The 14,084-nt window shown below is 47.1% G+C and overlaps 1 protein-coding gene across 4 annotated transcripts in view; it reads left to right on the top strand.

Moving 5' to 3' along the window:
• Positions 1 to 14,084, top strand: part of LOC113625741 (protein POLR1D-like) — a 56,441-nt gene that overhangs the window by 34,529 nt on the left and 7,828 nt on the right. Inside the window, exons 3-4 of one of the 4 annotated variants that reach the window (XM_027116618.1) lie at positions 6,576 to 6,839; positions 6,962 to 7,658. The exons of 1 other annotated variant lie outside the window; for it this stretch is intronic. In XM_027116618.1, the coding sequence (XP_026972419.1) occupies positions 6,576 to 6,839; positions 6,962 to 7,028 (331 nt within the window). In that variant the 3' untranslated portion in view covers positions 7,029 to 7,658. Of the gene's footprint in view, positions 1 to 6,575; positions 7,659 to 14,084 lie in introns of those variants that run through there. 2 more of the 4 variants (XM_027116616.1, XM_027116617.1) reach the window with 2 other exon arrangements.

Genomic DNA, 14,084 nt, shown 5'->3' with positions numbered 1-14,084 from the left:
TAAGGATTAACAGTGTCGCTGTGGGGATTAGAACACTATAAAAGACCTTCTAAGATGGCTAAGGCATTTGATTGCCAAAGTATCACCCGTGGTGCCGTGGGTGGCTACGGTGATCGTGGAGTGTTAAACAAGATGAGCTGTAACCAACCACAGCATCAGATCAAAAGTATTACCTGGGGAAAAAAAAAAAAAAAAAGTATTACCTGGTTCCTTGGAGTGTTGGAAGTGTAGTTGTGCTTCTTCCTGTGGCTGTTACTTTCGACGTACATCCGTGATCATGCAAAGCAAAGTGCAGAATGGAAGATAAGATGCCGTTTGCTGGCGTGGAAAGGGCTCTGGCCGTAGAATAAAGGAATGAATCGGGGCGCAGTGCACTGAACCCGGCTTCCACGATCCCAAGGCTCTATTTCCCTAAACAGAAGAAGAGGAACCATAGTTTCCCACAGCCTGATGTACTTCACACATCTCCAAGTCACGTGTGTGCAGGGAGTTTGGTGCCTTTGTTCTTGTCTGCGTCAGACTCACCTGGGCTCCTGCATGGCCAGCGCTCTTAGCCGACTTAGATCTGCTTCTAGGAGTCTGTCCCAAACGGAGCAGCCCCGGCGGCCAGCGTGCTGACAGCTTTTCACCTGCGGTTTCCTTCCCTGCCTGCTCTGGGCCATCTGCTTACTCCACAGGTGCCTTTCTCTCATCTGCTCCTTCTGTCCCAGCTGGAATGGTGCTGGGAAGGCGGACCCTGGTTCCCATCCCAGCTCCACGTCCTTCCGGCTTGGGAGCCTGGATAAGGTGCTTTGCCTCTTGTGCATCTGTAAGAGGGGAGACGGTGGAGAGATGAAGTGAGGCGTTGGCAACGTAAGGGCACAGGGAAGTGCTCGCCAGTGTCCGCAGCGCCGCTGTCGTCGTCCTTACTGGCGAGTGGTCATGTGTCACTCTTTGAGGGTCACATTCATGAAACTGCTTTAGACACAAACGTGGCAGGTCTGTATCTGCAGAATGTCGGCTGTTACTACCTCTGTCCTTCCGCAGCAGAGAGACAGAAGTATGAAAATCAGAAAGAAAAAGAAACTGCATTTATCTTTCCCCTTCTGTTCTCTAGGTTTGTTTTATAATTTACTGGTTTTCATACGTCGAGTATGATACCTGTGGGGAGAAAGAGCCTCACTTTTGCAAATGACAGTTACACAGTGTTACACAGTGTGCCTACTCGAGAAAGAGGGAAAGAAGACTGAAAAGCGTAGAGCCCTGGCCTCGGCCCGTCTTAATCTCTCCGTGGCGGGCGGAGCCCTTCATCTCAGCCTCTGGGCTCACAGCTTTGAAAGCGAAGGGACTCGCTTCACTTGTCAGGTTTCACGTGGATAGGATGCCAGCTCCTGAGTCTGATGGTGCTGTCATGGGCACTTTCTAGAGCAGTTTTAACCAGTCTCATTCTCTTTAGGGTTTTATATCCATTTACGTTGTTAGCACCTTAAATCTGGCCCTTCCCACATGAGCGGGTAGAACGTTCTAAAATCAAAAATGAACCCAAAACAAAAATAACTAGCCAGCATGAGAAAGTCAACAGAGCTGGGGTCAGAGTTCCACAGGAAAGCAGCTGCCCATCCTGTGGCCTCCTGTGGTCCCCACCCCACATCCTTGGGCGCGGCCAGGGACAAAGCCGGTACAGACCCACCCAGCAGCCAGGCCTGTGCCCGTGCCGCAGGGCTCAGGCTTTTGCCTTGATGCTGATATAAAGAAGGCTTTAGGGCGGCTGAGGATCTAACGCTAGCTTATTGTGTCATCTCAAATACAGAATAACATGGCACTAAAAGAGAGCTGAGAAACAAGGAGACAGAGAGCAATGAAATAATTTCCTAATTTGATAAAGGAGAGGAGGGTCACTTTCTGAAGGGCCAACATACAGAACGTGCGCGGAGAAACTCAGAAGTGGAAGGACCTTCGAGATCACCCACTTACGCCAGCCTCCAGTGTTATTTATACCCGAGGACCATCTACAAACAGAGTCTATAGACCATTAGGAAATGCAAATTATAAGCTGAGAGGTACTACCCAGTAGCCCACTGACTCTGATATCAATGGAGAATTGAGATATCCTGGAAGGTGAAACTTGCAGATACAGAAGTTTAACCATCTGAAGTACCGAAACTTTAAAGTTGTAACCATTTTTATGAACATTTCTGTAAAACATCTTATTCGTTTCTTCCTGATGGCTCAGGTTCTTTTCATTTTTTAATCATTTTTTTCATGGAGAAACATCAGACATTCTTCTCTGTTCTTGATTAACTTATTATCCCAGGTGACTTGAGACTTAGCTGTCTTGAGTTTCCATCACGGAAAAATCCCTGATGTATTAACTTGAGTGCTATATATATTCTTTTTCATGAAGGGAGAGTGAAGAGTAATAATATGGGTCCACAATCCCTTGTTTAAAGCCCCTGGATCCAGATATGTTTCTAAATTCAGATATTTTCACATTTTAGATAGGTGCTATAGCCCAGACAGCATGCACAGCAAATACCCTAGTGGTACTTGTTCAACACGTGATCATTTCCTCAGCAAAGCATAGGAACGCTTCCCTCAAACGGGATACAGAGTGGAAAGAAGGGCCCAGCGTCAGGTTACGCCAGGTCTGGTTGCCAAACGAGTTGTCGTATCAGAAAAAGAACTTGGGGGCTTCCCTGGTGGCGCAGTGGTTGAGAGTCCATCTGCCGGCGCAGGGGACACGGGTTCGTGGCCTGGTCTAGGAAGATCCCACATGCCGCGGAGCGGCTGGGCCCGTGAGCCATGGCCGCTGAGCCTGCGTGTCCGGAGCCTGTGCTCCACAATGGAAGAGGCCGCAACAGTGAGAGGCCCGCGTACCGCAAAAAAAAAAAAAAAGAATAAAGCCATTAAAAATCAGCAGAGAGGACTTCCCTGGTGGCACAGTGGTTAAGAATCCACCTGCCAATGCAGGGGACACGGGTTCGATCCCTGGTCCGGGAAGATCCCCACATGCTGCAGAGCAACTAAGCCCCTGTGCCACAACTGCTGAGCCAGTGCTCTAGAGCCCGCGCGCCACAGCTACTGAGCCTTCGTGCCACAACTACTGAAGCCCGCGCGCTTAGAGCCCGTGCTCCCCAACAGGAGAAGCCACTGCAATGAGAAGCCCACGTACCACAAAAAAAAAAAAGAAAAAAGAAGAACTTGGTTTTCCAATTTTGGAATTATGCATAAGAAATCATAGCCCCATAGGTAACATTCATTGAAGATTTACCATATGCCAGGCCCTGTGCTAAGAGCTTTGTGCATTATCTCATTAGACCCTTGCAATAGGTAGATACTTCTACTGCTTCCATTTGCAAATAGAAAAGCGAGGCACAGAGGCATTAAGTAACTTTCCCACCGTCACAGAGCGAAGGGAGTCGGAGGAGTAGGCCGCGCACCGAGCTAACCTTTACCAAGCGCTGGTTGCGCGTCAGGCATTGTCCTGAGCACATTCTCCCTCCTTTGATCGGCATCCGGTCCCCTAAAATAGTCACTACTGTCCCCACTTAATAGATGAGAGACAACAGGGAGATTATTTAACATGCCCAAGGTCTGGCCTAAGAGACAGTATGATTCCAGAGCACGTGTGTACACTGTGTTGTATGACTTTGTAGCCGGAGGACAACTGGCAGTGAGCTTCCGCAAAATTAATGACCACGTTATAGGCCAGAGCTGCTCTCTGCCAGGGACTTCCTCACGTTCAGCATTGATGTTACTCTCCTTATGCTTGAATACATTCAGTGCAGATTTTATACTTTCTTTATATGGAATCATTTGCCACGTGTCCGTTCACATCTGCCCTCAACTGCTCCCCCCCCGGCCCCCCAATCTCGTTGTCCTGCCTCATTTATCAGTGGAGCGTGGGTGAGCACTTGTCACCATTTCTAAAATGTGTCCTGGCGGATCTGGGGGAGCCGCTTTCATACCTCCTTCCCCACTCCTCCCCCCACCCAAGTAAACCAAGTTCTCTCCAAGCCACGCTTGACTTTTCACCTTGAAGGTGGACACAACCTAGGCACAACCAGCATTAAAACTCACATCTTCGATGTGAAAAAGTGATGTAAAGACCGGTTTTCTTGTGGACTTGGTTCCAAAACACCACCTCATTCCACGCTAGCTTCTGGTCCCTGTGCTGAGTCGGCGGGTTACACGAGCAGCGGGGAGCTAGGGGTGCTTCCTCCGACGTGGTCCCCACTCACAGCATGAACCCTGCTGGTCTCTAGCCCAGGAGGAGCTCTGTCCATCTCAGGCAAGCACACGGTGCTGGAGATGATCTCACGTGGAAGATGGCAAAATGCACTTGAATGTGCCAGCAGTTTCCAAAGGTTTGAATATCTTGGGTTACTGTCCCATCTGGCAGTAATCACCTTCTTTCTTTGTTTAATCCAGACAAGAACTGACCAGTTTTACCAGCGCTGACGACCCACTGCACTGACAAGGCCCCAGAATTCTTCTGTAGCTGGCTGTTTTGCACCAGCCGTTTCTAGTCCGCCCCATCCCAGAGAGAGCGGCGCTCCGTTGCTCATGAACATGATTAGCTGCTACAGTAAGCCCTGGCAAAGAGGGGCACCTGGGCTCTTCGTGTTCCGCATTGAAGGGCAGTCCCCTCCCGCAGGCTGGCGGAGTTGTGCCGCTCTGTGACACGCGTGTGTCGTGCTCTTCTGAACCTCTGCTGAGCTTGCCAATGCGGTGGTCCAGGTGTCGTCAGCCACTCAGTGCCTAGATGCACTGATGATCCTGTAAAGTCACTGAGGTCAGAGCCTGGCCATCCCTCCCAACTGCACAGGTGTCCTGAGCCTGTCCCTCTGGGAGGTACACGTGGCTGTGCCTTGGGGCCCCTGAGGAGCGTCATGCTGGCGCACTTTTCCGGAAGCTCGGCTTCCCCCAGCCTCACACGCAGAACCGTGGGTTTTCTTTGCTCTCTGTTGTTGCCTTTCTTCTTTGCTCATCACTGTGGCTTCTGAACTTCAGCAGTAAAAGAAAACCAAACCTCCGGTGCCGTCCCCACCCAGCGTTCCCCTGCTTCTGCTTTTTTCCCCTTTTCTCCCTGAGTCCCTCTCCTCACCGCCGCTCATTCCCCGTCACTCCTCCCAGCCTGAGCGTTAAGCACACCAGCACGTGGGCGCACACACCAGCACATGGGCGCACACACCACTTGAGACCTCGCGGGTACTTTCTCTCCATGCAGGCTCAAGAGCTGCTTATTCGCAGCAGGAGCCATTTTCTTTTCTTTTTTTCCTCCTTTTTTTTTTTTTTGCGGTACGCGGGCCTCTCACTGCTGTGGCCTCTCCCGTTGCGGAGCACAGGCTCCGGACGCGCAGGCTCAGCGGCCATGGCTCACGGGCCCAGCCGCTCCGCGGCATGTGGGATCTTCCCGGACCGGGGCACGAACCCGTGTCCCCTGCATCGGCAGGCGGACTCTCAACCACTGCGCCACCAGGGAAGCCCCTTTCCTCCTCCTTTTACTAACAGATTCAGTGCCATTCTGACTGTCTGAGGTAGTCTGACCTCCATAACAGGGACACTTGGCTGGTGACCCCTTACATGTCTCTTCCACGAGAAAATCACTGCAGTGGGGCTGCTGGTGGGTTGCTTTTGAGTTTTGTGTGGGATTCTCCTTGAATCCAAGTTTGATACAAAGATGGAGATTACAGAATACTACATTCAGTTTTATTTACTACCAGCCACCCTGAGTAACATGATTTGGACCAATTAGCATCCTCCTTGGCTCAAGGCCAAGAGAAGTATTCAGGTTTTCATCCGTGTGGGGTTTTCTTTTCTAAAATGAAAGGTTTACTACACCTGAAAAATAAAACAAATACTGAGTATATAAATATACCTAAACATGTAAATTAACGATTTAACCAGTTACATCCTTCCTCCTGGGTGAACTTGACTCAGGGAGTCCCTGAAATGTACACTGCACAGAAATTCACCCAGAGGGTAGATGTATGAACAGCGCTCTGGGACAGAGCACAGACTCTGAAACAGAAGGTCCTGAAATAGAAACTTTAGGTTTTTTGGAGGGTAAAAGGTGATTATCGCATTTAATAGATTCTTTAGATATTTTATTTCTAGAGTAGATCATATAGCTCCAGTATTCAAGATATAGCAAGGTGTCCTTTTTTTGTTCCTCAGGGAGGGACTGATCCTTCTTCTTTAATATTTAAAAACAAGCCACCATAAATGTAACTAAAAATGCAGATTCTAGTCAAATCAGGCATTTATGGTGTAAGGAGATGTTATTAAATGACTCAGGTAATTTGGGTTGTGGTCAACACCTATACATAACATTGTGGTACCTGTTGGGAAAGTTAGTCCCAACAAGGAAGAAAGGGTTAAAGTCTTCAGATGAGGTCCAGCCAGTCTGTGTCCAGAATTCTGAGTGTCTTGGGTTTTCCCCCCTGTGCCCAGAGTTTACACTAGGTGGCATGCAAGGAAAGCTAAACAAATTCAGAAAGTCGACTCTGGGGAAGCAGTTCTTTGGTACTTGCCACGATCGGAGGGTTCAGCTTTGGAGTCAGTGTTTGATTTGTGGTTGTTTCTTCCCCCAGGATGAAGTGTCCTCTTGTTGGTACAAATAAAAGATTTCTAATTAACACAATTAAGAACACGCTGCCCTCCCAGAAAGAGCAAGACCACGAACAAAAAGAGGATAGTGAGGAACCTGCGAAAAGCCAGGACCAGAAGGAGGAAAGCCGGCAGAAGCACAGAACCCACCCATACAAGCACAGGGTCCACGCTCGGGGCCCTGCCCGTCATTCTCCGCCGGGGAAGCGGCGCAGCCCGGAGAAGTCCCAGAAGCGATCCAGCAAGCGGTGAGGCAGGGACGCAGGGTGAGCGCGACCGTCCCAGCACCCGGGCCTGGGCTGGTGCAGAGACGGGGCTGAGGACGGGCCCGCGCTGGCAGCGCAAACACCCAAGAGGGATTTTCCAGCAGGGCCGCTGTCGTGACAGCGGAAGATCACCTGAGGCTCCGAGGAAAGAGTTCAAAGGGAACGCTCTGAAGACGCCTTGGCAAGTTTAAGCTGCTTCAGCGGTGTAGTATACATACGTATTGATTTTATTCTGTCTTGTTTGGAAGTTGGTTTCAAAATAAATCTTAAAAGTTTTCAGAGATTATTAAAACTAGTTCCACTTATTTTTTGGTGTGCTGCCCTCGTGATCCTTTCTCAAAATTTCTCAAAAAATTAAACACTTGTAAATCCTATACTTTACTTTTTTGGGTGACAAATTTAAGTTTTAGAAATCTGGCCAGTAACCGTATTTATGAAAAGGGCTAGAAATTGACCACGAAACTCTGATAGCACCGCACCTGTGGTCCTTTAAGTAAACAATGTAGGAAGATCTCCAAATCCTCTTGAATTCATGCTCCCTGTCAATAACCAGAGGTTCAAAAACTGTCTCTGTGGTTTCCGTGTGCACTCTCAAACTCATTCCTGAGACAGAGCAGTTTTTCTACATTTAATTTTGGGGGGGAATGTGTACGTTTTAAGTGGTGCTTTTAAAAGAACCTTCAAAAGTTAAAGTGAACATGATTTTCGTGCTACGTCTTATTTAGCTAAAGACGTACGATGCCACTCTCAGTATAGTTGTTTCAGAAATCTGAATTTTCAATAAAAGTGTGTTTACCATGCCTTTTTTCGTTTTTTCAATATCGGCGTGGCTCTCTTCTAACATACAATCATAAACCTCTCAAACCTGTATTCTTCCTTGCATTCTCAGGAAAATGTCACCAAGCACCCTCTTCCCCCATCCACAAAAGGAAGAAGAATCTCTCTGTCCATACCCCACCCCCAATCTTCCAAAGCGTCTGAGCTTATGCCTGGCCGCTCCCAGATAATCACTCAACGCAGCCCCACTCCCTGCTTCCTGGCAGCCGAGAAAAAACCCTTTCTAAGCACTGGAAAGGAGCACATCCGCAAAGCTAGCTTTGGGGTGTTGGACGGACGCGTACCGCTCCCCCCGCCGAGCTGCTGTGCCACACCTGCTCAGTCTGCTTGGAGCCGAAAGCTCAGGGGCACAAGCCCAGAGCCTGCCCGCTCTGCGCACCCTTGTCCCCCAGACCCCGGCCTCACCCCATGACTTGGTACAAACACCCTTTCCTTTCAGACATTCCAGAGGAATCATCTGGCTCATGTGACCGTAATCCAAACCAGTGACGCATTAGCCTGTATCACTTGTGCTAAATTCGAAATGTTCTGTATTTAAATATCTATTCGAAACAGCCCAGAGTTGTGGTTTTAAACATTCTTGTTCTAATGAAGTAAAATAAGACTGGACTGTATCATCTGTCTCTGTGCTCTGTGTTTAGAGCACACTGGCAAGCTCATTATTCCTAAAAGAGGGGGATGATTATAACGAGCATATTCTTCCACTCAGAAGTCAAGGAAGCGCCTTGGCCTCATCACACGTACCTTTCTCAGACAATCGTGGTAAAGGACAAGTGTTCCACAAAACCATTTTCCCTTTAAGATCCACTGTCCCACTTGTGAACTTTTTCTTAGAATCGTTAAAACTTTCATCACAAGCAGCCATGGTTTCCTGTGTTTAAATGTCAAAAGCAAATTATTCATCTGTGTTCCATATGTATACAGTGGATATCAGGGAGGGGCTGGTCCTGAGACGCAAACCCAGCCACCTCCTGCGTCTGCGGGGGACACACGGGCACGGCAGCACCATACTAAGAGATCATCCAGCCCAGGACAGAAGGTGGAGGGGGTTGAATCTCAGCCCCCCTCTGCCATTGGCTCACTGTGGGGCCTCCTCTGGGCCACTTCTCTGCACGGCATCATCCTCATCTGCAAACTAGGATGTTTGCACTGGGACTTCCCAGGTGGTCCAGTGGTTAGGACCCCACTTCCACTGCAGGGGACCCAGGTTCGATCCCTGGTCGGGGAACTAAGATTCCACATGCCACACGGTACGGCCAAAAATAAAAAAGTAAATAAATAAAATAAAATAAGGTGTTTGCGCTGAGTCTCTGGTTTTGAAACAAGTAGAGACAGAAGTGCATGTCTGGCCCTAAGCTTAGGAACTGCATCGCTTGCTTCCACTAGAAAGCGGCAGGAGTTACACCTAAGTGCGAGCTAGCACAATTCGTTTACTGTTTTACCTCATTTTAGAAAACATCATCTCCAAGAAAGTAAATGAGAAGCCACGGTCTCTGCCATGTCCCGTCACCTGCTGGTGGCCAGTCTTTCTGAACAGCGCATACATGGAGGGAGAGGGAGCCAGGGTGGGTAGTTTTCCCGAGAGCAGGCTACGTACTGAGGACGTCTCCTCAGGCCTGATTCTGGAAGGTGGCCGTGGAGTTTTTAATTTCTCCGTGATTTTTTTGGGGGGTGGGGGGCGAGGGGTGGATAGATCTGCCTCAGATCTACTAGGTGGAATTTACCATTCTGTCATTGATTATCGATGTGACTTAACGTGGCATTTACATGTTTATATTATTACATCATATCTGTCACTGCTAGAAGTCTTGCCACTGTCTTTGGATCATAAAGAATATCTGGTAGGTAATCAGTGCTTGTTGAATAGACGTTACCTGAGGTGAACCTCAGATAAAGTAAAGCCTAGCCACTTTCCTAAGGAGCATTAAACCCACAAGGTATCGCAGGCTATACGGGAACCCGCGTGGACAACAACATTCATTGTCTGTCACCTATGGGCAAACATTGTGGGGCCCTTTTTCCCCAGCTTGACTGAGATATCCAGTATTTGATATATAACACTGTACATTTAAGGTATACAACATGATGATTTGATATAAGTACATATTGCAAAGTGATTATCACAATAAGGTTGGTTAACACAGTCATTACCTGAGTTACCATTTTGTGTGTGTGCGGTGAGAAAGTTAAGATACGCCTTTTTTTTTTTTTTTTTTGCGGTACGCAGGCCTCTCACTGTTGTGGCCTCTCCCGCCGCGGAGCACAAGCTCCGGACGCGCAGGCTCAGCGGCCATGGCTCACGGGCCCAGCCGCTCCGCGGCACACGGGATCCTCCCGGACCGGGGCATGAACCCGCGCCTCCCGTATCGGCAGGCGGACTCTCAACCACTGTACCACCAGGGAAGCCCAAGATACGCCTTTTAAAACCCCGTGTCCACGTGGTTATCTTACAACCCTATGAAGAAGATGCCATCACTCCCATTACAAATAAGGAAACCGAGGAGAGGTTTAAAGTTTGCCCAAGGTCATGGAAGTGGCAGAAATCCTATTGGAAGCCAGGACTGTCTGAATCAAAAACCTATATTCTTTCTTCTACCTTATGCTGAACTTGATCCAAACTCAGCTCCCTCAAAACACAGGACTGGGATGTCTCAACGCACTTATGTCCCAAGGATTGCCAGTTTAAGAGCCTAAAGAATTTTTATAACCAATGCATTTCACTGGTTAAAATTTACTCCCGAGGGGATCTGAATGCAGAAGCCCTGTGGCAGGGAACATTTGCGCTAGAGCAGCATCTCTGTGGGCCAGTTTAGACAGCCGTCTAAATCCAAGAGAAAAACTCTTACCCTTCCGTGCTTCCGCGGTTAAACAGCAGCCCACAGACTATAACGAGGGGACACTAAACTCTCCATGTGAAGCACATATTTTAGGTTACTTCACATTTAACCTTGTCTTTTTTCCACCCACAATAGCAAGGTTTGGGAGTTAAAAAGTCTTAGAGGGGCTTTCCTGGTGGTGCAGTGGTTAAGAATCCACCTGCCAATGCAGGGGACACGGGTTCAAGCCCTGGTCCGGGAAGATCCCACATGCCGCGGAGCAACTAAGCCCGTGCACCACAACTACTGAGTCTGCGCTCTAGAGCCTGAGAGCCACAACTACTGAGCCCGCGTGCCACAACTACTGAAGCCCGTGAGCCTAGAGCCCGTGCTCTGCAACAAGAGAAGCCACCGCAATGAGAAGCCCACGCACTGCAATGAAGAGTAGCCCCTGCTCACCACAACTACAGAAAGCCTGCGTGCAGCAACGAAGACCCAACGCAGCCAAAATTAAATTTTAAAAAAAGTCTTAGGGTCAAGGTCTCTGTGGTACTATAAACAACATCCTATGGTCCAAGGAAAGTACACTACCTCTGCCTCTACCTTAGGCCCTGGAAAGGCATGTCTACAGATCATAGATTGAGCCCTGCCACGTGGCTCATCCCAGTATAGAGAATGAGAAGGACAGTCTGCCGAATGGAAACTCTTGTTCTCAGCGTGGAAAACAATGCCAAGAAGCAGGCGCTCACACACAGGAACACATTTTAAAAAGTAAGTTAATTAATTAATGTACGTTAAACTGGCACGACAACATAGCAAGTAGAATTCAGAGGGATTTTATAAATAAATCATTTTTATTCGGGTTGCCATGCCATAAATCTCAGTAGAAGGCCCTGGGCATTATGAAAAGGCCCAATAATAAACATAGATTTAAGAGCATTATTAATAGTTGACTACATGAGCAATTTCTCCCATCTATCTAGCCCTGTATTTTCACCGCTGGCTTATATAACTTATAAAAATTTCCTAAGTGAGACATAAACTCCAGATAGAACATATTTTATAAAATACTGGAGGAAGATGTTTCTCCACCAGGCGAACGTACAGCCTGCCCACGGCGCTGGTCCCCTGTCTCTCCCAAATTGTTTCTTCTCATTAATTCCTCAGGCATAGTCCTCTCAAAATGAACTAGTTTACACTGTCCAATTATGAACCTCTATTTACTCCAAATTATAGATCCATCAGTCGGATGGGTAGTCTTTCAAAGTTCGATGTCAGTTTACAAAGGAAAAACAGCAAGACTGGTTTTCAATCCTACAGGGTTTTAAAAATATTTATTTATCTATCTATCTATCTATCTATCTTATCTACCTACCTACCTACCTACCTACCCACCCTGGGTCTTAGTTGCCCCACACAGGATCTTCGATGCTGCGAGCAGAATCTTCGTTGCAACATGCAGGATCTTTTTTTTAGTTGCGGCATGCGGGATATTTAGTTGCAGCATGTGGGATCTAGTTCCCCAACCAGGGATCGAACCCGGGCCCCCCTGCATTGGGAGCCCGGAGTCTTAACCACTGGACACCAGGGAAGTCCCGATCCTATAGGCTTTTTTCTAAAAAAATTAATTAATTTATTTTTTGGCCGCGTTGGGTCTTCGTTGCTGCGCGTGGGCTTTCTCTAGTTGTGGCAAGTGGGGGCTGCTCTTCGTTGTGGTGCACAGGCTTCTCATTGCGGTGGCTTCTCTTGTTGTGGAGCACGGGCTCCAGGCACACAGGCTCAGTAGTTGTGGCTCTCGGGCTCTAGAGCGCAGGCTCAGTAGCTGTGGCGCACGGGCTTAGCTGCTCCGCGGCATGTGGGGTCTTCCCGGACCAGGGCTTGAAGCCGTGTCCCCTGCACTGGCAGGCGGATTCTTAACCACTGCACCACCAGGGGAGTCTCAGGTTTTTAATCCTATATCCTACATAAAAAACAAAGCATCACTCACTCACTCACTCATTCAGTAAACACTTAGGGAACCAAGCACATATGACAAGCACATGCTGGGCCCAGACTGGAGCAGTTTAACTCCTGTCTTCAGACTCTGCTGGGCCATGTTCATGTCTTCCAAATTCAAAGCTGTAGAGTATTTGTGCAGCAAGAGATTTACTTCTCAAAAATATCTTGGCCATGCCTGTATTTCAGTCTTCTATATGAGAAGCATTGGTGGTTGCTCATCAGCACAAAACAGCACAGATGCTTTCATCTCCATTTTTTAGGAAAAGTTTTCCATTTTGTTAAGTTCTAAAAATATGTACATATATAATGAATCTTAAAAATATGTATGTTTCAAAACTATAAACATTTATATATATATAATCAGTGCATGTAAGACTATTAGAAACACACTAGGAACACAATAAAATTTTGGCAAAAGATGAAACAGTCACAGAAAATACAAACATCCAATGAATATACAAAAAAATCATCTAAAAAACAAAAATGTAAATTAAAATGATTTTTTTCACCTTTTAAATTAGCAGGGTTTTTTTTTTTTTAAGTAACTCTGCTGACAAGTATGGTGATACAAATACTCTCAGAAAACAATTAGCAAGTTAGAGAAATGCAAATCAAAACTACAATGAGGGCTTCCCTGGTGGCGCAGTGGTTAAGAGTCCGCCTGCCGATGCAGGGGACGCGGGTTCGTGCCCCGGTCCGGGAAGATTCCACATGCCGCGGGGCGGCTGGGCCCGTGAGCCATGGCTGCTGAGCCTGCACGTCCAGAGCCTGTGCTCCGCAACGGGAGAGGCCACAACAGTGAGAGGCCCGCGTACCGCAAAAAAAAAAAAAAAAAAGAAAAACAGAGTTGCCCTATGATCCAGCAATCCCACTCCTGGGCGTACATCCAGACAAAACTATAATTTGAAAAGACACATGCACCCCTATGTTCATAGCAGCACTATTCACAACAACCAAGACATGGAAACAACCTAAATGTCCTTTGACAGATGAATGGATAAAGTAGTTGTGGTACATATATACAATGGAATACTACTCAGCCATAAAAAAGAATGAAATAATGCCATTTGCAGCAATATGGAGATGATCATACTAAATGAATTAAGTCAGATAGAGAAAGACAATACCATATGATATCACTTCTATGTGTAATCTAACATATGACACAAATGAACTTATCTACGAAACAGACTCACAGACATGGAGAACAGACTTGGTGGTTGCCAAGGGGGAGGGGAGGTGGGGGAGGGATGGATTGGGAGTTAGGGATTAGCAGATTCAAATTAATATATAGAGAATGGATAAACAACAAGGTCATACTGTATAGCACAGGGAGCTATATTCAGTACCCTGTGATAAACCACAATGGAAAAGAATATGAAAAAGAATATATATATATATATATATATATATAACTAAATACTCTGCTGTACAGCAGAAATTAACACAACACTGTAAATCACCTATACTTCAATAAAATAAATTAATAATAAAAAACAATTGGCAAAATTATTAGAGAAATGCAAATCAAAACTACAATGAGGTATCACTGGTCAGAATGGCCATCATCAAAAAG

The sequence above is a fragment of the Aethalodelphis obliquidens genome, unplaced genomic scaffold (assembly GCF_003676395.1).
Source record: "Aethalodelphis obliquidens isolate GAN/ISIS:26980383/991018 unplaced genomic scaffold, ASM367639v1 scaffold16, whole genome shotgun sequence".
NCBI classification, from domain to species: domain Eukaryota; kingdom Metazoa; phylum Chordata; class Mammalia; order Artiodactyla; family Delphinidae; genus Aethalodelphis; species Aethalodelphis obliquidens.
Note: the sequence above shows the minus strand (reverse complement) of the source record. Positions and strands in the feature narration are given on the sequence as shown.